General features: G+C 38.1%; 1 protein-coding gene across 3 annotated transcripts in view; it reads left to right on the forward strand.

Annotated features, from left to right (window-relative positions):
* The window catches only part of plxna4 (plexin A4), a 146067-nt gene that overhangs the window by 30241 nt on the left and 91076 nt on the right, over nucleotides 1-24750 (forward strand). For all 3 annotated transcript variants that reach the window (XM_051889881.1, XM_051889880.1, XM_051889882.1), the window contains exon 3: nucleotides 12719-12901. In XM_051889881.1, coding sequence (XP_051745841.1) covers nucleotides 12719-12901 — 183 coding nt within the window. The remainder of the gene's footprint in view (nucleotides 1-12718; nucleotides 12902-24750) is intronic.

The following is a 24750-nucleotide window of genomic DNA, read 5'->3' on the forward strand; positions in this document are numbered from 1 at the left end:
GCTGTATAAATGTGAAACTGCCATACTCGAAGTATCACACTATTATAATAACACTTTATTGAATTCCAGCCAGGGAATAAATGAATTATTACCACACATAACGCTCAGCACCAGACCCAACGAATTCTTGCTCCTTTCAGAAACATCAGTGCCAGGTAAAACGCTACAGCAATAGAATGAGCTGTTCTGGCATTTACAAAAAAAGGTTCCATGGTAATAGCATGATATTCTTTTGAAATACCTTGGCGTAGAATGTAAATATCATATGAATACCATGGAATATGTCATCATATGTCATCACCGTTCCATTTCACCTTTTTTTTTTTAAGATGGTGAATGAGGTAACATGAGGGTTTCTGTTTGAAGGGTATGATTTTTGGCAAGTTTTTCCTGATGTGGAGAGGATATGTGTGTGAACTGATGTGGAAGTGAAACTGACACACACCCTTACAGGCACTCACACACAAGAATAAATGTGAAGCAGACTGTGAGAGAGTGCTTTCGTGATAAGTGAATGGCTAGAGATGGAGGAAGAGAGGGAGTTATGTTGAGGAATGGTGCCATTTCTGCGTGCGCTGCAGTATGGCCACTGCAGCATAAATTAAAGAGAGAGCGTCACAGCGAGGAGAGAGAGATGGATGGCCTGTGTCTCCTCCTCTGGTAACTATGGCTACTAGCTCCTCATTTAAAAGCCAGACAATTGTTTGATTGGGGAAGAGAAAAAGACAAGTGAGCTCAAACACATTATATCTGAGACTGATAAATGCTCTGTTACTGTTTAAATGATCTTCTCCGAGAGCTGTTAGATCTCACAAACAAATATAAACACAGAAAAATACAAACACATGCATACATAGGCTTATAAAAGACAACATGAAATGACCCTATTTACTTTAATAAATAAAGTGCATTATTCACAGCATGTCATTCTGAAAATCACAGTTTTTCTTCCATATATAAAAAACTGATATAGGCCAATTTCACATTTATATTACTGTCATATATACTTTCTCCACCTAATGAGTTAACATGTCTGCAGTTGTAGCTAAGGATATGGGTGGGGGGAAAATCTTAACCTAATTTATCATAACAGAATGTACACTTTTAATAGGTATTACATCCTAGTGGATAAAATCAAGCCTCATCCTACATTTGCTTTCAACTGAATATTCTGTTTCATCTGGAAACATAGGGTACATTATGGAAGTTTAATGCATTGTGAATGCTGTTTCATGTTGTCTTTCACAGTGAGCAGACTACATTAGGTATAAGGCAGCTTCCAACACCCACAGGCAGAAGGAGCATGGGCATGATTGCGCTGACTCACCTATGAATAAAAGCACACGCTCATAGACACTCTTGTGTTTCAGTAAAACACTTACAAACACACTTATTCGAAAGCGTCCCAGGGCAAAAAAGAATGACACGTCTTTCAGGCAATTCTGTGACTGAAGTTAAACGCTCTTGGGCTGTGGTATTCCTGAATCTGCGCTCAATGGGACCACATTGACAAGATAAAAAGTGGGGAATGACAGGAGTGAGAAAACGGCGCATGAACCTTCTGTCTTGAGGGGAGGAGATGGATGTTTCGCTAAAATCACTTGCATGATTTTACAAGAATCACTGTTGTTGGTCTCAGATGGGTTTGTGTTTTCAATAATGCATGGAAAAACTCAACGCTGCCGTGTTGCTAGAATATTGCACGTCATCATTTACCAAGGGCAACAAACACATAAGCTTTTCAGCACAAACCAAGAAAGAAGCAAGAAAGAAATGGACAAAAATGATAGCTTTTTGACTCCCTGATATGAAAGTCTAATTAAGTAAGCAGAGAAGCGCAGTGAGATCAAGCAAGCCCTTCTTCATGAATGTGAAGATAACATTCTCTCAATATTCAGCCCTCTGCAAACATTACATCAACATGACATGATAGTAATGCAGGTTCGGTGAAGATATGAAAGTGATGTATATCTTAATATCCTCTCTGTGCCCTCTGCAAACGATAAGGATATTATGCTGTGAAAAATCATAGCATAATGTAAGCCTGGCTCATATGAGATATATCTCTAGTTCTGTCCAAAAAATCAGGTCTTTACTAGCAGTTATCATCATGTATCATGTGCAGGCAGATGACATGGATGAATAGCTTTTTTATTATTTTAGATGCATATCAAAAATAATATAGAAAATATATGAAACTATGATCTAATCTGGCTGAGACTTAACAATGAGAATATTTGGCTATAAACTATTCTACAGCTTTAGAGAAATACTGAAATGATAAAAGAAGAGAAACTACACTGTAAAAAAGAATTGTTGGTTTAACTTAAAGTAAGTTACCTTAATTTTGAGAAATTAAAAATTTGAGTTTAATACAATGAAGGCGATTGATTTAATCAACAGAAACTCAAAATATTATGTTATCTGAACCACAAATAACTATCTAAGTTGATTTGACAAAAGAAAAAATGTTATAACAAATCATGAAAATAATTTTTTACAGTGTACTTTCAAAAAAAAAGTTAACATGCTAGAGGTACGTCTTTGACGCAATGAATATCACTATTTTTCCAATGTCTTGCACCATGTGCCACATTTAAGATGGCATGTCAAGTTCAACTTAGTGAAGCGCTTCCTGAGATACCTGCTTTCTGTTGCACTGTCTGTCTGTTTTATACATAAGGATTCATTCTGTGTGAACATTTTTTTTCTGTCATTTCACTTTTTTTATATATATATTTAAAGTGATGGCTAATGCCACATTTCCATAGTTTTAGTTTTAGAAATAACTAGTAACTATGGTTACCATGGTAAATTTAGTATGTGCATGTGTCAAGTGAAAACAGAAATGTATTTGCAGAGGCAGCAGCAGAACTCTGCGCTTTGCTGACTCTTTCAAGCTCTCTGTTCCTCTTTTCTCCCATGGTGTGTGTTTTTTCCCAATTAATGAACAGATGAGCAGCCCTACTGCTCATTAGGGCAGTCAGACTGCATGAAGGGGCACTGTTAATGTCAAACATTATGTGCACACACACACAAACTTACAAAAGAAAGGGTGTGCATTTCACTATGTGAGACAGACTAGCCATCCTCATCAGTTCATTAAACCAGACGTAGACTAAATCTTTCTAGATGGCGGTAATGAAGTCATCTCTCACACACGTACAAATAGGCGTGGCACATCACACACAATGGTCATGCTGTCACCCTCATTAAGAAGAGATTGTCTCTTTGAAATATATTCGCCACTACATATGACATGAACTCTTAATTATGTTGCATGGCCAGATGCAATAGTGCCTTCTTTCTATTTTCTTATACTTTTGTTAATTGTGATTTATATATTCAAAACCACATTTAATTATTAATTTATTTATTTATTAATTTTATTAATTATAATATGAGAACATGCGTGTGTGTGTGTATGTATGTATGTATATTTAATTTGCTCCATACAGGTATGTGTTCATGAGATTTGAAGTCAGGCCCATGTTCTCTTAATCCCAAGTCCAGGGTTCGATAAGTCATGCTCACAGCTTTACTCCCACAGGGTTACAACTGGCAGCTGTGTGCTGCTATTTAAAGATCAGACACACCGAAGGGGAATCCAAATGCAGAGGCAGAGATCTGAAGCTCGCTCAAGACTACTGTAGCTTTGGTTGTGCCAAACATCTCTCAGACTTCCCAAGTACCTTTGGGCCCAGACAGATGAGTGTTCAAACCTGAACAACAAAAGGCATTCTGATGTTTGTTTATTTTTTTGTTTTTAAAGTGTATGGGATTGATATGTGATTGACTGGAACTTCACTGCCTGTCATGCTTTTTTTTTTTTAAACCAAAAACAACAATATTGTTCCATTTTTGTGAGTCCAAATATTTCCATGTTATTTACAAGGAAAATGCTGGATATTCTTAGATATTCATATTCATTGTGTCTTGTCTCATTTTGCATCAGGTGTGTAATGTATGTTCCTGTTAATACTGATATTTTATATTTCTTGCCAATAACAAATCCTTGTAAGGGAGAAGATAATTCTGAAGCACTTGATGCAAATGTGCATGACAGTATCACATAATGAATGTATAATCGTATCAGTGTGGAAGTTGTGGTGTCTATAGATCATTCTGTGTTGACATCTGACCTATAAAAAAAATCTGCCAGCGCCCCATGTTCCCTATGTCAGCAGAAAAAAATTGTGAGAAAATGAGTCTGGCACAGTAAATTCACCCCTATCGTCTCCTGGAGTGATGTATTCAAGCAAACAAGGGCATACCACACGCTAATAGGGTCTTTTTTCATTAATTTATGCGTTTTTCTCAACCCCTGCTCGGATATAGAGACATTGCGGTCAGAGAGATAAGAACATTTTAAATTAAGATTGGTCTCATTATTATTCATAATCATCTCAATTATAAGTCATTAAAATCAGGCTATAGGCTGTTCCCTTACAGCTGTCAGTCTCTCTGCATGCTCATTACATATTATTGCCAAATAATTAGCGCTTTTCACTCTCCTAGACAGACCAGTTTTTTCAGACTTAATACTATCGAAGTGGCTGTCAGTTCTCGTTAGTTTCCATCTGCTAGTCACACTTATTTTTTTCCATTAAAGGTGCACTTAGTAATTACTATGTTGCGTTGATATGGCAGTCATGTTGGACTTATACTGATGTGCAGAATTATGCAAAAGCAAATGTTTAGAAATACTAATTTTAAGCAAAATAGCAAAAATATGCTCTTCACAGTCAGCTGTGATTCATTCATTTATTTAATGAGTGAAATGATAAAATTGCTTTTATTAAGCTACTGATATGACTGAGGTCTTGCTACTATGTTGTAAATTACTTTAAACATTTTGTTTAAAGTCCCCCTGTAGTCAGTAATTGTATCCCTTAAACCTCATCTTTGATCACCAAAATTACATATTTAAATGTTTCTTTCCTTGAAAAAAAATTATTCACGTCTTAAAATAGCTTGAATGTAACTCTGCACCCTTGCCTCATTTAGTATACATGGTTCTATGAATATGCAAATTAGCCCTGCCTCCACTCACTCACACCAGCTCAGAGATCCACTAGTTGACGATCACACATTGATGTGATTGGTTACAAGGTAGTTTGTGACGTCAGAAACAACAGCGATTTCAACCCGTGTTTTTTCACTGCAGTCTTGAGAAAATACTCAGCAATGGTGTTGGCTTATGAATTTGCACATGGTTTGTCTTAAAGCAGATTAAAAACACCACATAGACATATAAACAACATTAAAAAAAAATGATTTTCACCACAGGGGGACTTTAAAAGTATTGTAGATGCGGTCACATTTATCACTGCTTGGCAATATTTTATGGCAAAATCCAGTCATTTCAGTAGGAATCTGCACAATTGAGAATTTGGTGCAAAGGCAAAACATTTTCTCATGAAGATTTTGCATTGGGTTAAATTTGTTTTTTTTTTTTTTACGCAAATTCACCACATTGACCGACAGAATGCTGGTTGATTTTAAAGTAACTTCTGTGTTTCACGCATTACTGCATTATTGTCAATGGACATTTTTTGCCAGCAAAATTTCAACAATGTGACCATGCCTTATTTTTTATGTATAAAACATTTTAAATTAAGGCAAAATTAATGAGTGCACCTCTAAATTTGACAACATGGTGGTTTATCAGTATAAAATATGTACTGTAGTCCTCCTGAGATGTCTTGATTTTTCATTAACATTGCTCCAGTTCCTCGCCAAGTTTCTCTTTGGTGAAGCTTTCTGGGAGAACCACTTTATGGGATAGTGTGACATGGTTTTAATCAGTCGCTTGCACTGTGCGCACTGCATTTCCATTCATTAAAGTCGATCTCCAGGTTTATTGGCCTCCGTAATTACATCTCCCATCGTAACTACTGCAGCAAAGGTCATAATCCATCATAAGATCGTTATCTCCTAATCAGCCTAAACTCACTTTACATGTAGATGTGAAAAGGTTATGTGCTCTGACACTTGTTTGATATTTCTTGAGAGGTACAACAATTTCGTCTTTCCTTTCCAGCATTCTTTGGAGCAGTCGTAAATCTTATGTTGTGCCACACATACATGTACACCCATGTTGACAAGAGTGCATACACAAGCACATGTACAAACACATTTAAGCGGCGAACTGTGTTGCTTCTGACAGTTGAGATCTTGCAAAAAACATAATTTACATTATAAACCCACCTTCAGCCTTAAATGCATGAATTTTTCACATCCACCCAACGCACGACCTCAAAAATGGGCTTAAGAGCACACAAATGAAAACCCAAAACTTCTAGTGTAGTTTCTTCACAAATGCTGACATTTCACATCCCAAGGGTTTCACTGATCCACAAAGGGTGATGTATGCAGTGACATCACTGACAGCTGCTGCATGGTTTTTATTTATTTATTTATTTATTTTTTATTAGGAGTGCAAAACATACAATGCTGCATGTGTTTTTATCGTTGAGCTTTACTCTGCCAAATCAAACAAATGACTTTTTCTGATTGGTGTCCTGAGCTTTGTGTAAATGTTGTAACGGCGGCAATCTGAATGTTGTTATTTACCTCCAGTAGGTATAGCAGATTATTTTTAATATCTCTGTTTAATGATGCTCGAAGAGATGTAGAGCAGATGTAAGAAGGATTTACAACTCACCGGCTTTTTAGATACCATCATGGGTCTGTGAAAATCGTGTCCTTTGGCTTTGTTTAGATGTTGGACTCTACTGTATATCTTTCTGTCAGTGTAGTGGCATAAGATGGGATTTTTGGGGTTTGATTTGTATCAGTAACACTCATTTTAATATATTTTGACAATTTCTTTGAAGCTCTCCCATTCAGTTGGAAATGGTGATATTGCCCAGAAAAGGCCAATGTTGGATCTAATAATACTGACAAAGAGCTTTCAAATGGAGGTCTCGGAAGCTTGCAGAATCTCTTTCTTACTGAAGGGGTTCACAGTCATTAAGTCATTAAATGTCATTACGTGCAGACAGTTGTGCAATATTCATCACTCACATCTTTTCATTCTCCCTTAGCGGAGTTCTTTGGTAAATTCAGCACTAGGTAGAGGCCACAGTAGGATGGAAACAGAGATGATGAGGCCTTTAATTCAGAAGAAGCAGTGTGGAAGACAAGAGAGGAAAAGATGGAGCGTAGGAATGGGTGATGATGGGTTAGCGAGGCATTCAGCAACGATTGGTGATTAGTTTTATTTTTTTTTTAAAATATTTATTTATTTGAGATTTTGATATTTCATTTATTTGATTTTTTTGGCATTCAGCAATGATTCGTGATTTAGTTTTTTTTTTTTTTATATTTATTTATTTGAGATTTTGATATTTATTTGGTCTTTTTTTTTGTAGATTTATTGATTTTGATATTTAACATTTTTATGTGGTGGTGCTTTACAATTCTCAACTTAAAATTCTTCCCTTTTGGCTCCTGTATCATGTCTCGTATATATATATATATATATATATATATATATATGTATATGTATATATATATATATATGTATATATTTAGTGTCTCACTAGTGGTGCATTTTTAATATAACATTATAATGTACAGTATGAAAACGTACATTCTTTTTGAGATTTGCTAAAGATTACATAACTGTGTTTTAAATATTTAGTTCTTTTAAAGATTGAGTGGGGATAAACGAGCATGTGAAAATTAATTAACCGATATCTATCGGTAAATTAACATTACAAAATCTATAATATCTGCCATTATCCGGATAGAGCAATATATCATGCCTCCCTACTTGTCAAATTAAAAATAATAAAAAAAAATTGAAATGCTTCTCGAGATCCTTCAGTTTGTGCTGCATCTAGCTGCACTGTAAACCCAAATAAGTTGGCAAAACTCAAAAAATTTGAGGCAATCAGTTGCCTCAATTTTTAAGTTAAGAAATTCAGAACAAGCAGAAGTGGCAGATTTTTATTTTGTACTCATACATTTTAATTGTTCTTAACTTGAAATGGTTGAGTACACTAATTCATACATTTAACTTAAAATTATCATGTAACCTCATTGTAAACATTTTAATTAGTGTAAACTTAGCTAGCTACAAGAAGCTAATTCAGAAAATGCTAACTTGCTAATTTGCTAATTTGTTAACAATAGCATGGTATAGCACTTACTGAATGAGTACAGCAATATAAAACATACTTGCTCTTAAATCAAGCCGCATGCACCACTTGTCTCCATGATGGTAACTCTCCAAAAACCCACATTAACAGAAACTCTTCTAAATTAGCTTAACAAAACATTAATCTCTACTAAATCTCCCACTTAACATTAATATTGCAGAAAAAAAACATTATATAACACTTAATTTTAACATTTACTCTCCCTTTTGAGTGCCATGGGCAAAGCATGCTGGGAAAAAGTTAATAGAACTCAAAACAATGAAACAGTTCAGTTTACTTAAAATATATCAGTTCTGTGAACTTGAAAGAAAAAGAAAGTGCTAAACTAATTTGTTTAATTTTTGTTTAATATTTCGAGCGTTGGAGTTTACAGTGTGTATTTGAACACAAGCTGTTTTGAATAAACCTGAAATCAGTCTAGTTATAAAGGGCTTCTATAAGACTGATTAGTCAACTAGTAGTTTAGACAACCCTCAGAGTAGTCGAATTTGCAGATATGCAATTTTGTGCATCTCTAGAGTGCCATTATGCTCTTCTCCGGAAAGGTTCTTTTCTGTGGAGAGCTTGCGTGATTGTCTATCAGTTGTTCAACCCTGATAGAAACTATTAAGACAGACCGAGTGGAGAATGCACCCAATCAAAATGCATAACGGACACAAAAAACAACCTCTTAAATGCTGCAGAATTGTGAGAGCACAAGGATTGCCATGCTCAGAGCTGATTGAGTGTTGATATAATTACGTCGAACATGGAGCTAAAATTTGTGGGAAATAATGTCTTTGTTGCTAACAACAATCCCTGCGTGAGATATTACTTGAGCATGAAAAGGAAAGACTCTGAAAGGGTAATTATATGACTGTGCAGAATTAGCTCTTGAAGAGCCGATTCATCATCTGAATGATGTACACTCGCAGCACTGATCAGGGTTTATTTGCATAAACTCTGCATTTTGATCAAACTGTGATCTATTAATAGCACATTAAAATGTTTTGCACCCTCTCAGCTAACAGTAAGGACTACAAAAGCTGTTTTTGAACTAAAAAGTGTGTAGTTCATGCTCTAGACCTGCATCCATGGTTCCTTTTACTTCTTGTGCCAGATGCTCTAAGGTTGGACCCCTGTGTTCTCCAATTGGACAAAAAGACCTAGAAAAAAGCTTCTGAAAAAAAGCTTGGATTTCACTTGTTGTCTTTCTATCCAGGGACACATAGAGACGCCGGCGCAAGGAAAGAGAGCTGTCTTTGTGTTGGTGGACGTAGCCAGGCAGCGAGTGGTCCGAATGACCTGATTCTGCTTCCCTCTCTCTGGAACCAGTTCAAATGAAAAACGGCGCCTGCGCTGATCCAGAAGCTTTTAGTTGCGCTCGTCAAACCATTCCCCCCCCCCCCCCCCCCCCCCCCACCTCCTCCTTTACACCTTCAGACACGCAGCATGAAATTGCCAATAATGCGGCAGCTTGTTCGAGCGCTCCACACCGAGAGCGAGTGAGGCAGTCGTAGACAGAAGGGAAGCATTAAAGATGGAGAAACGGAGAAGTAGAAGAGGTTGATGGGCGGCAGGGAGGGCGCCCCCTCTCGCACAAGGGGCGTCGAAAGATGTTATTTGCGTCGGGATGGGGAGAGAGGAAATGTCATGTTTATGTGGCTAGGTAATGAAAACGTGTCTGCTTCCTGAAAGGTTGACAGACAGGAAGCCTATTTCATTAGATTGCAGCACATAGGGTCTGACTGGCATGTTGTTCACCTTGCCAGAAATACCATGGCATATGCCAATGAGAAGACGACAAGACACATGCTCCATCCCCCCTGTCTGTGTCACAGGCATATGCGCCCTGCCACACAAGGCCTGGGCCTTCTGATAAAATATCCACAATGCCAAAAGGCATTAGTCTGTGTCACAACTATGACTGTCATTGTGTTTATTCTTAGCGCTGTTTTCTTTTTCATTCCTAACCTCAGAGGTGGCAAGTCTTTGTAGCTGTTGCTACCAGTCTGCTGTGTTTGGGCTTTACACATTTTGACCCGTGTAAGCAGGATCAAGGCTGTGATTGCGGTCGAGTTTTTTTATTTTATTTGCGTGTGTAAGCAGGTGCGCACATAGAAGCAGATTGCTGCTGCCTCAACAACCCGTGATGATTCATGGCCCCCGATATGGACAGGAGACATCTGCAGAAAGACTAACACTGCAGAAAACAGATCTTTCATGTAGCTGTGGCTTTCTAACAAGAGCCGTGCGCTAGAAATGAGCACCATTACTCTAGGCTGGCATAAGCGAGCCGAGCGGCACGCAGGCTTTGGCTGACAGCAGAACATTTCTAAAGGTCAGACATCTGCAAAGAGAGAGAGTAAAAAAAAACATATACGACGTTGAACATTTCCCTGTTCTCTCTCTCTCTCAACTCCCTTCTTCATTTCTCTATTTATTCTTCATTCCGGCTTGTATTGAGTGAACTGAGAATTGAGTGCGGTGTTCGATATCGATTCGGCCGATCACTCATAATCCGCCATTTTAGAGAGGCAGCCCCTGTCTTCCATTTGCTTAATGAAGGGTCTTGTATCTCCTGACCGCTGACAAATAGACATTTGCTATATTGCATGTAAAGACCCATCCAGTCACTTGATTGATCGGGTCTCTCCGAGGTTGGTCCGATCTGCTGCTACACTACAGATTTGTCCCCTGGCCTGCAATGGATTTTTAAATATCATTAGCCGGGGGCCGTTGTTATTAAGATAAACACTGCTTCAGATATAATTGAACTCTCATCAAGGGAGTATGTACATTATTTCAGTTCATACACAAAGAGTCTTATTGAGTGATAATGTACATCCAGATGCTTCCTTTCCCAACCTGGGCATCACTCAGGATTGCCCTTCACCCTTTTTTGTCACTTGGGACTGTGCTTTGGGTTGGTGCCTGGGGCCAAAACACAGCTCAAGCTGTCTCTTGTTTCATGCTCTGACTGAGAGAATATGCCATTAAAAACTGAAATATTAATGCTAATAAAGCAGTTTGAGGCACCTGTTATGCTGCTTCCCAGTGATGGATAATTGTGGGCCATGCTTTTAGAACAAAATTAGACCTTTTAAAGTGCCTGACATCATGTAGGTCAAACTTTTGTACAAGATGACACAAACACCCAAACAGTGGGAGTTTTTTGTAATTTATGTATTTATATGAGATATTGAAGTTTTCAGGTTTTTATGTTGTTTTTCATGTCAAAATAGGTTTATTTATATTTCTCTCTCTCTCTCTCTCTCTCTCTCGATAATTACATCAAATAATTGCTATAATTCATTCTTCAAATAAATGTAATCTTACACACTACTTTATCTCTGTGTCTGATTCAAAGCGGGCAGAATGCTACATGTAACGAGCCGTAACTGATGAAAATAACCATCATTTTTATCCTTTTAGTGAAATGTGCTGCAAACATTAATAACAGCTTTAAGTTGTCAATGCTGGCATATGACCATGGTATAAGCGAGATAATCAATGGCTAGCTGTGCATTAAACGATTTTAATCTGATAGTTATTTGAATCTAAAATCGGTAAATGTGCAGCTAGCCATGGATTTTCCCTTACATATATGTATTAAGAATAAACAAATTTGGTCTTTTTTTCAAACCCACTTTTTTCCTTAATGTTGCATAATATGTTTACAGAAAAAAATGTTGCTTGTTTTTTCTTTTTAATATGTATATTAAAAATGAATCAATTTGGATAATATAAAAAATCAGTTTAAATTAACATTCAAACTTTTTTTCTCAGCAGGCCTTATCAGAGCCTGAGGAGACACTCATGAATGAATTAAATGCCGTGAGCATATAATATTTGGCAGCGCTTGAGAAGTGTTATGGTTTCATGCCCTCAATGAGTCAAAGTCCTGGGCATCATTAATCATGCTTTCGATTTGTTTGACATTTTATCCTGAGGTCTGTGCAGCTGTTTCAATGGATGCCGTTGTTTCCAAAGCCCTCTCAGCAGACTGAAATATGGAAGCATTACCAAATTATTATTTCTATATCAGAAGCTGTAAATCACTCCATTCTGGCTGACACTGGTAACTTTCCCAGCCATATGTTACATGTCACACGGCATCACCTGAAAAGCCATATTTAAAAGATGTTTTTTAAGATGCTTTTCCACCTGAAATGATAAATGCACTTGGTCTTATATCAGATAAACCTCACAACCCATTTTAGATATGACTGGCTGAATTGATGCTAAATAGTGACAATGATGAATCTGCTGTGAAGCTGCCTCGCAAATGGTCCAGTAAACGTATATTGTGACAAACTAGTCTAAAGAAACATATATGCTTTTTCTCCCACATTTGTAGTGTTTTCCACATCCTTGCTAAAGATAATAGGCCATTGTTTCTTCATCACACTGCTCTAAACTAAAATGAGTCAATAAGTTAATTTAGTATGGTCGACTAGTTTTAGATTTTTCATCTTGTTATTTTAAAATTATTTTTAGAGGCGGTTAGTGATTTAGCTTGCACACTACTCTAATAAGTTGAATTAAACATTCTTTGTTCTCCTTTCTAGCTTCTCACCATCGATGACAACTTCTGTGGTCTGGATATGAACGCCCCACTTGGTGTCTCGGAGATGGTACGCGGAATTCCACTCTTCTCCGAATCCAATGACAAAATGACTTCCGTTATCGCCTACGTGTACAAGAACCACTCTTTGGCTTTTGTGGGGACCAAAGGGGGTCGTCTGAAAAAGGTAGGACTTTTGTTTCTTTTGCAGGAGCGTGAGAAACCAAGGACTATTGTTGTAAGCTTCAGATATGGAGCAAGTCTTGTGTAGTAATTGCTGACAGTGGGCATTTTATGACACATGAGAAGATCAGAGCGTGGTCAACTACATCTGTTCTGTAAGAACGTTAGATGCAGTGAGTTTTGCAAACGTGGTCATGCTCGGCAATCTTCTGCTGTTGTGTCTGACGTGTGTAGAGAGGAACGGTTGGTAAGCGGCGCAATGAGAGGCAAGCAGAGAGGGCCATGGGAATCCCTGCACAGGCAGAGGCTGTCGGGGGTAATTGGATGATGCGGTGCAGGGGCTTTCGGCCCGGTACCCTCTTCTCCGACTGTGCCTCAGAGGAGCCGTGTCTGAGACGAATCCAAGGGCCAGCCAGACACTGCACAGAGCAGAAAATAACATTAAAATAGAGAGAGAGAGCACGACAGCAGAAGAAGGGTAAGACAGACAGAGAGGAAGAGAGAGAATGAGAGTATCATTTTTCTCTTTTTCTCAAGTGCTAAACCTCCAGGGTGTTGACGTTACAGACAGGCAAATCTTTGCCAAAAGGCAGGATTCCAATTCGACGCATTCTTGTTATTATGGTGGTGTGTTTTGTAGTTGGGTCTGGCTGTGGATGAAAATCCGTGGCATAACAGACTAGTCCTTTCCCCCAAAAAAATCATCCCTGCAGAAGGAAGAAGAAGAGCTGTTTTGGTGCTGTAAGCAATGTTAGTAGTTCTGGAGCTTATGCCAGACTTACTTGTTCACACCAAGAACATTAACTATACCAATAACTATATTAGCTTCCACACCAAGGCGCGGTAACATTCGCTTTATTATAAGCATGTGCTGCAGTTATGCTCTCTGCCACTTTAAATGCTTGAGCTCTATAATGTCTGGTGGATTCCGATTGGCTGTCAATCAGTACGTTTACAATATTAACAAGATTAAGACAATACTCTGATTAAAAAACTACCATGTAAACAGTGATTTTTGATTACCTGAATCTGGCTGAAGTCATACTCAAAGTGAACACAAATCGAATTAAGAGAAGTGGAGTATTCCTATTTTAGTCGCATTATCGAAGTGCATTATAGACATGTACACACCTTAATCACACTATTAACGTTGTGTGGGAGTTTTCGCCGGATTTTGCAGTAGGACACATAGACACACGGCAGTAATCAGCTGTTTGACGGCAAACAAGAGAGCATAGCTTCAAGCAAGAAGGCACAAATCAAATTCCTCTCACCTCTTCTCATCTCTCATCCAGTACCTCCGAGTTTGTCGCAGTGGCATGAATGAAATGTTGCCGAATGAAAGTACAGAGAAGGCCTGTTGCTGGAGAATTTGTATCCACCGTTGTCTATTTGCACATAAAGCATGACAAATAATTAACTGCACTTGAAGCTTTTATAAAATTAAAAATTAAACATCCAAAACGGTATATGGTACCATAACGAAGACGAACTGTATGTTGATACTTGAAATTCTGGAGGGAATGTTGGACGGCGTTGCATGGGGATGTAATGACGTTTGCCATTAAGCGATCTATGTTCTATAACATTTAAAACGGGAACATGAAAGGAATATTCTAAAAGCAACTCATGTAAACACCTTAATCAGAATATTGTATTAGTAAGAATAAAGGTCAATAATTAGATTATTGCTGTCCATGTAAACGTAATGTTTTTATCATTCATTAGCTGGAAAAGATCGTTCTGAAAATGATTCCAACAATATTGTTCCTCTGTGTTATTATCATTATAGTTGTGGTGTGGACTTCCCTATTCTCATTAAATTAGAACGATTACTAAAACTTTATGGTTATTGTTAGTTAGCGTCCTTGGTGTGAATGGGCTTTTAGCCACTTAATTACACTCCTTTTTTCAATCTCCACCCTCAAATATACCGTTGAGACTGTTGTAATTATAGAGATGGAGCACTCATACTTCAAGACAACTAACTCTGTGATATCTTGCAGGTAATAAGGATGTTTTCTGTGTGACATTCCATTAAAAAAATGACTGACTTGTTTTGTTAGAGACTATGATTGACGAAATGACAGACACCAAATTGCAGATACGAACAAGCCAAACAAATCTCCAAGGAACAGACAGACAACACAGTGACTTTCTCTTTCAGGCAGACGGACAAACATAACCATGCACACACACACAAACACACAGAAACCTTTTAGTTGCCATTTCGGTGATTGCAGATCTCTGCGGGAAAACAGCCAATGATGTCACTGTTGCCTTTTAGACAAAACAAGAAAATAGTCCTCGCTGGCAGTCATTAATCAATGAAAATGAGTTTATTACCGTCCCTTTTGCATGGTGATTTATAGTCCGCCAGCACGTCACACTCAGTAAATTGTTTACTAGCTGAAGACGAGCTCATCATGAAAAGTAAATATTATCTGGAGCGACTTTGGTCGTTTATGTGAGAGTTGTATGGGAAGCTGGGGAAAAAAGAACCCATGAAATCAAAATGAGATGTTTCTTCTTTGTGTTGCTGTGATTTTGGTTCATTTCCATTTAATGCAGTTTTTTTTTTTTTATGAATGTAAATGTTGGTATTAGGATTACTTAGGCTGAACACGACAGCAGAATTTCCACCAGGTATTTATTTTAAATTTAAACAGGATAATCCAAGGCTTACAGCATTCAGCATGGCTGTGGTTCTCCAACTGTAGTTAGCGTTGTCTGTGTGATTGACTCTGAGAGGAGGTGCAATGGCAGAATGTTCTGTGTCTCACCATGTTAAAAGACAGAGCTGTAGCCAAACCCCAGAGAGAAGCAGTAAACAACTTCTAAACCCACCAGAGAATATCACACAGACACGTTTTTATAATGTGCGCACACACTCGGCCGTCAGCATAAAAAGCACAGAGCTGAAAACACGAAACTGCTGTGTTTGCTGCAGCAGTTGTTCAGCACCCCTGGCACTGCGGCGGACCCCCAGACCAGATGTGGTTTTGGGACTTTGGAACCTTTTTGTCCCCTCTTGCTCCCTTGTTCTACATTCGTCCAATCATCTATCCATTCCTCTCTCCTTATGTCTCTCTTTTCACAAATTTGTATGAAATTTTATATGCACTTTTCTTTTATCTAGTGCAACAAAATAAAGGAATTTATGCTTTATATTTATTTAATGTATTTATATAATAAAAATATTTTATAATATATTTTATATTATTATTATAAAAATTAATTATGAAATAATAGTATTTAAAGTGCAACATAGACAATTTTCAACCCGCTTTGTATTGTTACAATGTCGGTAGTATGTAAATTAACAATATTTACTCATTCCCCATGTTACCTATAGGCCAAGAAATTCATGTTTATTTGTCAGCAAAAGTCTGCCGGATGACGCAAAAGACTTTTGACATCCAGTTTGAAATGTTGATTTCAAGATTTTCAGATTTTCCATTGTGGCATTCTCTCCATATTTACCATTCTTTGCCTTTAGGCACTGCCTAAAACGCGCTGGATCCTTCACTGGAAACCAAAAGTAACTCACTCCCACTAAACATTTACTCTTTAAATTCTTGCACCAGGGAACAATACAAGTCGACACCATTCTGATTAAAAGTTTGCCACAAGGTATTTCCTACTAAAGCAAGGCAGTATTTGATTCTGGTAAAGCGTATCCATAGCAGACTGGTGGAAGTGGCTTTGGACGGCAACATGCCCGGTGCATTATGGGTATTGAAGTTTTCCTACATATTTGGAAAAAGGGAAGACAAGTTTTATTGAAAGCCAATTTTTCCAGCAGTGACGTATATATATTATGCTTATCCTTTTCCTATGTCATTCATTTTGTTGCTCTAGTACTACAAAGTTCACTGTGTTAGTCAGGAAGTTGAAGTCAGCCAACATGTTTATTTTATTCTGCAAAAATTCAACAGAATCCAAATTCTTAAGATCATGCAAGGAGGGTATGAAGGCAAAATCAATAATATGATTTTACATGTTGGCTTAAATCTCTCCAATCTCTTTAGTTCCCTGTAGTAGGCATCTACATTATCCTTTCAAAAACCCATCATGATGCCTTTCAGTGTTTACGTATAATAAATAGACCATATGGCCAAGGCCTCAATCCTCTCCTTTGGCCAGTAGCTATGTCAAAAAGGGTGAAATTAAACCTATTAATTGCGGTCAGTGAATCTGTTTTGAGCCAAGGGTGAAGTCGACGGTCTTTTAATCCTTTTGCGTGAAGCATTCATGGCAGCCCGTTTCACTGGCGGGGTACACGCTGACCAGGAGGGCCGGATAAGCCCCCCCACCGAGGTGATAATGCATCCAGTAGGCCTGCTCGCCACTGAGAGAACCTCAGCCACTCACTCAATACAATGAGCAGCTAACCTTGAAGCAGACCTGGCACAGGAAGTCTGGCTGACAGCGCCCTGTGTGAAGGACAGAGGGGAAAGTGTGTGCTTGTGTGTAGATGGGTCGAAGTGTGTGTGTTATCTGATGAGGTTCTGTGCATTTAGCCATGAGGTGTGCACTGAAGTGAATTCTTTGGCCCTTGGAGACGCCACTGAGGAGATGCACAGTTCAAAGGGCGCGATTCAGACACTGTAAAATTGTTCAGACCGTGGAGACGGGTTGTTTCAGGATGACGGCTCCGATTGCCGGTTGTCGATGGTGATGGTTGGCGGAAAAGGCTTCAATTTGTCTATGAATGGTAGAAGGTGTTGAGGAAAAGGTCACGTTATCCTTTAGATGTGACTGCCCGTATTCCAGTCCTTCCTGTTTTACTGATTTGTGAGCATGCACATTGGTGAATCTATGGAAGCTTGTTTCCGACCATTGAAATAAAAAATACAAAGGTAATTGTGACTTTTTATCTCACAATTCTGACTTTTTTTCTCGCAATTGTGAGTTTATATCTCACAATTCTGACTTTTTTTCTCAGAATTGTGGGATATTAACTCACAATTGTGAGTTATAAAGTCAGAATTGTGAGTTATAAAGTCAGAATTACATGATATAATGTCAGAATTGCGAGTTATAAAGTCAGAATTGCATAATAGAAAGTCAGAATTGCGAGATATAAAGTCAGAATTGTGAGATATAAACTCGCAATTCTGAGAAAAGTCGCAATTCTGACTATATGACGCAATTGCGAGTTTATATCATGCAATTCTTACTTTATAACTCGCAAATGTGAGGTTATCTCGCAATTCTGAGAAAAAAAGTCAGAATTGCGACTTCATATCTTGCAATTCTGACTTTATATTGTGCAATTCTGACTTTATAACTCGCAATTGAGAGTTTAAATCTCGCAATTCTGAGAAAAAAAAGTCAGAATTGTGAGATATAAATTCGCAATTGCGAGAAAAAAAGTCAGAATTGTGAGAGAAAAAGTCGCAATTACCTTTTTTTTTATTTAGTGGCAGAAACAAGCTTCCATACGGATCAACTACATACATTAGTGTATTAGGGATGTGTCAGTCTACTTATGTTAGAATGAGTGAATGCATAAATGAATAAACTATTAAAAAACAAACAAATAAATAGCAAATTAATATTATTATTATAATTTGTTTTTTATTGAATATGCATTTATGAATGTATAAAATATGTAAATATAAATTGTTGTTGGATGACTAGTCAACTAGTTTACCACTGTGACCCATCCCTACTTTGTGTGCCCAAACCTGGTGGGTTGGCTCGCCTTCGTGGATGTGTGTGTTTGTTTGGACGCTCACCACAAATGTAGATTATTGAAATGATGTGAGAGAGCTGGAGCCACTGGAGCAGAGGATTAAGTGTTGAAAATTAATGATGAAATATGCTGCAGGACAGCGTGCTTTAGATGCAGGGGAAACTGAGTGTGTGTGTGTGTGTGTGTGTGTGTGTGTGTGTCTGAGTGCACATGTGAATATGGGCATGTTGAGCGTGTGTGTGTGTGTGTGTCCGTGTATACAACAGTTTTATCACTCTCTCTGCAGCTGCTTATGCCAAACCCCAGAGGAAAACACAGTGGTTTCGAGTCGGGCCTTTCTGCAGAGAAACAGAGCAGCCCTATAGAGAAACACCCAGTGTGAAAGTACACAACTCATTTGTAAGAGACACTTCAATATGTGTGTGTCCTGAATATGTCTGTGATGACAGCAAAACTTAGGCCTCTTCCCATGCTTATGAATCTATGGGAGGGTTGCCATGGCAGCCAGGCTGCTCTCTCTCTCTCTCTCTCTCTCTCTCTCTCTCTCTCTCGCCTGCCATGTGTTGTGGCATGTTGCAGTAGCTTCACTTATCGGAGAGAAAAGAACCATTTCCTGTCGTGTGACAGCAACCCAATCTAATGATCGAACACAATAGACATCTATCAGACTGGCTGAGATTAAACAGACTAATATATATATATATATATATATATATATATATATATATATCTCAATCTGCTTTGCACCAATTTATCACATTCACACGATCATAGGAAAATTATATCTCAGTATTTTGGGGTGTTTGGTAAAGCAAGCATCACTGTTACATTCAGTAAATGTAAAAATATAGTTAAAAAAATAGCATATCTCAAAATAGTTGTCCTATAATAGTGGTTTCAGTGTCCACACTATAACGTGTTGATAAAGCCCTTCCTGTCTGGCTTGTTGCCTCTCTCTCTCTCTTTGCGTGTGTCTGTTTCAGTTTTAATGACTTGTTTGTGCAGTTTTCGAGGCAAGTTTAGCTGCAGTTGGTCTGTTCTGAGGCAGAGCTGGAAACCTTTTGCTGCGGTTGTTTTGTGGGTAAAGCCTGCAAATGGCAAATGAGAAGTGAGGCGCAATAATGACCTGGGAGCGGTCTAAGATCCACACTGCCGACAACTTGCTGGCCTGTTAGTGTATCTGGGGTCAGACTTACACGCGCGCAGACATACCAACCTCCTCTACTGGGCTTGTTATTCACCTGCAGCCTCAGAAAAGAAGGGAAGGCACATGGGGAATGAAGCTAAATAGGAGGATGCAGGCTCACCTTTTCATTCTGTGAAACAACAGTCAGTGACTTCACAGAAAGCCTTTCCAAAGCTTTCATGGCATCATAACGCCATGTCTAATGATCTAGAACAAATTCAAGTGAGTTTTAGAGATGAGCAAATTAATATTTAATTACTGCAGTGCTTATTTCCCTCTAAAAATTGAATTGAAAAGTGATGTTTATATAAATCGAATTTACTTTCAACCACTCTGTCGAATGTCATTTGTTTCTTGAGTTAACTGCTGAAATGCACAGGATTGTGGGGCTTTCTTGATCTTCTATATATAATTTTACATCTGAATAGCTTCATATAAACAGCTTTATCATCCCCCTGAGTGCTGAAAAAAGTATGTATGCTACTGCTCAAAAAGTTTGGGATCGGTAATGCTTTTGAAAGAAGTCTCTTATGCTCACCAAAGCTGCATTTATCTGATCCAACATACAGTAAAAACTGTAATATTGTTTTCTAATTTAATATTTCAAAATGTAATTTATTCCTGTGATGTCAAAGCTGAATTTTCAGCAGCCATTACTCCAGTCTTCAGTGTTACATGTTTTGTAAAATTATAAATGTTTACTGTACTTTTAATGCATCCTTGCTAAATAAAAGTATTAATTTCTTAAAAAACTGACCATAATTGACCATAAACTTTTGAACGGTAGCTTATGCCACCTCAAACATGCAATACATCAGCATTCACATCCATGTTTGTGTACCTGTGTAGAGTGTGATCTTGTCATAGGGATGTGTATTAGATCTGTATCAGTGAGAGGAAGGTTTGAGCTACTGTACTGCATGAACACATTGGGTCTAAAAATAGCCATGACATGTCATGCATTTGATATGTGTCTATTTTTAGTGGAGCTTTGTTTGGTCTACCTCTCCTCCTTGTCCTCTATAATTGATAAGGCCTGTTTGCAGCTCAGCAGGGTGACAGAGCACATGGTTTCTTCTGTTACATCACTGATTACACACAGCGTAGATGGAGCAGAGCATCATGGGACTTGTAGTCATTGTATTATTCAGTGTGCTTGTCTTTATTATTAATACTAATAAATTATAATGGTTTTCTGTCTTGTAACTACAAATAATTCACGCTCAAGCCTTTCTGTTGTTGGAATTTTGGGTACAACAAATACATTTTTCCCTGACCGTTTTAAATTCGGCATATATTAGCCACAGTTCCACGTTTGTGAAATTCTTGGATATTTTCTGAAAGGAAGTGAGAAATCAAAGCTGACAGAGACACCAAAAGAGCGAGAAAGAGAGAGAGAGAGAGAGAAAGAGAATATTCTTGACTATGCTCATTCATGAGGAGGGTTATTCATCTCGAGGTGAAGCGAATGCCAGAGCTCTGTAATCATACTGCAGTAATGGAGGATACGGGCTTCGCTCTACCATTCAGTGCCAGTTTAAGATATGCGGGGCTTAGATTACCATGTCTATTTTAGCTGGGCTGCATAGTGTCTGTGGAAAGGGTTATTTTTTGCATTTGTGTGTGAAAAACAGCCATTGTGGGATGTGTGGATGAGGTTGCATTGAAACTGTAGCTTAACTTTAGTAGTTTACTAGTTTAATTTACTTCACCAGAGGTTCTCAACTGGTTTTATTTAAAAAAAAAAAAAAAAATACTAAATAGAAATTAAAAACTAAATTTATACTATATTATACTATATAAATTAATTGTAGCTTATTAGTTATGGCAAACTGCAAATTAAATACTAAATTTAGACTAATACAATTAATAAAACTTAAGGAAAATTTATAAATGTAAACATGGTTAATTTTGCATTTAGATTAATATTTTGCTGTGAAACAAGCTCAGATGAGTCGGTCATTGATTTATTTAGACGTGTTTGATTATTGCCTTTCCCACTATTGCATGCTATACTACTACTTCTTGGAAAAAAATTAAGGGAAAGGGAAAGCTACACTATTTTGAAGACAAATGATTGTCACACTACTGAAAAATTATATTAGTATTACCTTTTATTCAGATACCCGTTGGTTTGCTCATCTCTGTGTATTCAAATATTCTGTCAAATCTGTCCTCCAAACACTATGACTGTCCCTCTTTCTGCTCTCTACTCCCACCATAATTAGCATGTCTGGGTCCACCCTGAATGTCCAGAAGCCTCTAGTATTTTATGAGAAGTCTTATTGAAGCATTATGAGCCAGACATCTCCTTTTAAACAGCAGTAAACAGACCATTAAGACTGCCGTAAAACTACCTAAACGCCCTGGAGGAGATGCCCGCCTTCGAATGGCAGCTTCGGCTACCAGAGCCTCTCTGAACTAATGGACATCTGTCTGCTAGAAACCAACTCTCTCTTCTTCAGCAGCCTCTGAACTCTTACAGGGATTCAAACTGTCATGGACCATCAGAAGCAGTTGTGTAATTGGATTAATGGAGCCTATTAGTGTTAGTTGTACTCGGTGTGATGCTAAATGATGATGAATTTTGGAAGGTGAAGAAGCATTAAATGTTTACTTAGCATCTAATTTTTTTTTCTGCAAAATGAAATACCGTATTTGAAATAGTATGTTGTTCCCAACCTGTATGACTTACTTCTGCGGAATGTAAAAGAAGATATTTGAATAAATGTCAATGGGTCCAAAACAACATTTGACCCCATTGACTTTCATTCTACAGACAAAAACACTGAGACATACAGAATGTCAAAACCCTCATCCTCAAGTCCCAGAAAATAAAAGATGCCAGAATTTCCATTTTTGGGTGAACTCTACCTTTAAGTAGTTAAAAATCAAGGTTGATTTTACATAGATTATTCAGCATGTTGTAAATGGAGGATCAAGCATAGCGCATTGCATAAGCAACTGCATAAAATCCACAAATCACTATCGGAATTGTAATTTCCCACAATTCTCCACCATAATCACTCCTCCTGGTCACGTTTGCCAGCTGCATAAGGGCTACATCTTGTCCAAACTGGTTTAGAACCTAAATTTCTCTATTTTGCTTGTACCCAGTAATGTCTTGTAATGTCTTCTAAGTTTATTACTTTATTCAGTGAGCAGTCAGCCTTACCAAGCCCAGGCCTCATGTTCAAGAGATACTTCTGTTCAGTTTAATCAATCCGGTTTGATCTGAACCACGCGCAGGCGATGTCCAATCAACTGTGTGTGTGCGCGTGATAGAGTTTGTCAACATGTTCTTAAGCCTGCGGAAGCGCTAAATGTGTAAGATGTTGAGGGAATGATTAGAATCAGACATGCTGAGGCGCCACTCCTTTCAGCCAGATAGGAACTCCTTGATTCTACATTAATTACTCTGTGTAACAGACTGTGAACATTCTCTTTCAAACGTTTAATTAAAACCAAAGTTGATCTTTAATTAAATAGTGTGGCGAAAGGTTATTCATATTCTTTCGGCAACTCCAAACTTCCATTGTTTTAATTAGTCTTCAAAATGTCTTTGTGTGTGAGGATGATGGTTCAGACTGTTTCAGGGCCGTAGTTGAAAGCAGAACCGGGCGTAAGAAAGTTTGAGTAAATTTAAACGTGTCAACATTTTACACTCGTTTTTTTTTTTTCTTTTTTTTTTAATCTGACACCTGTCATTTAAACATGGAATAAAAGAGGCTGCACGAGGATGCGTTTTTTACACAAGCGCAATTCATTGCTTTATCCCCTGAATTTATGCAACTTTGAACATTCAACTTTACAGTTACGCAACTCTAAATATGCAAGACCTCCTTTATTCAGCTGATTTGTGTTCCTTGAAACTATAATGCATAAATTATGACTGTCATTGAACGTGTTGTGTTAGCATTGCGACTGAGAAATATCTGCTGTCCTGCTTAACCGCAGAGCCAGCTCTTTATCTTTTTCCTTTGTTCCTTCATCTTCATTTCTTTTCCCTTTCTCTCTCTCTCTCTCTCTCTCTCTCTCTCTCTCTCTCCTCCTCCTCCTCCTCTCACTTACTCTGATTTATGAGCCTTGGTCTTTACATGTCACTGTAACAGTAGAGGACATATTGCAGGTGAGCTTACATTAGCCAATCACAGCGCTCCTTCCGGTCTCAAGAGGTGACCGGTGTGACTCTCTGCTGTGGAAGCAGGAAAATGGGCTTCCTCACAACTGGGTCACTCATTCTGTTCCCTTGACAATACAAGGCAGGAGCAACCTAGAAAAGGTGCACAGCGGGAGTGTGTGTCTGCTGTTATAGAACTCCTAACTCCCCCCCCATTTTGTCGCTGTTTGTAGGATAAATATAATTTGCATATGAAAAAGGTTACACTCAAACCATCACACTTTCTTTACATGCACTAAAGCAGGAAGATGTACGAAATGATGCAGAAATTAAGACTCTCAGCCCTCATTTCCTTCATTCCCTCCTTTTCTCTCGTCCCTTCATCCCCTGCTGACAGAACCATCACCCAAACCTTAATAAGTGGATTTTTATCTCAGCTACACCGTCTCTCCCAAAGGATTATGGGGCTTTTCACTACGCTCATGGAATGGTAATTACAGATCTTTGAAAGAAACACTTTCTATTCCAGTAGATGGGAGATACATGAGATGGGCTCCTCATTAGAGCCTATGCCCTGCGTTTGACTTGCACATGCATTCATCATGCTGTGTTCTTTTGTGTTTGTTTAAAGGGTATAGAAGTGTGTGTTGTTTGTAACCTTCCATGGGGGATACAGAAATAGGAAATCATGAAGATCTCACAATACATCGTATGTGCATTATGGGAATTTCCATTATTGTAGTCCAACCTGCGAGAGTTAAATGTCTGTCCAGAGGTATTAGTGAATGTTAGCAAGTCAAAAGAGTCCTAAACATGGGGTTGCTGTGGTTAGTAGCACAACAGAGC

The sequence above is a fragment of the Ctenopharyngodon idella genome, chromosome 4 (genome assembly GCF_019924925.1).
Source record: "Ctenopharyngodon idella isolate HZGC_01 chromosome 4, HZGC01, whole genome shotgun sequence".
In the NCBI taxonomy this organism is placed as follows: Eukaryota; Metazoa; Chordata; class Actinopteri; order Cypriniformes; family Xenocyprididae; genus Ctenopharyngodon; species Ctenopharyngodon idella.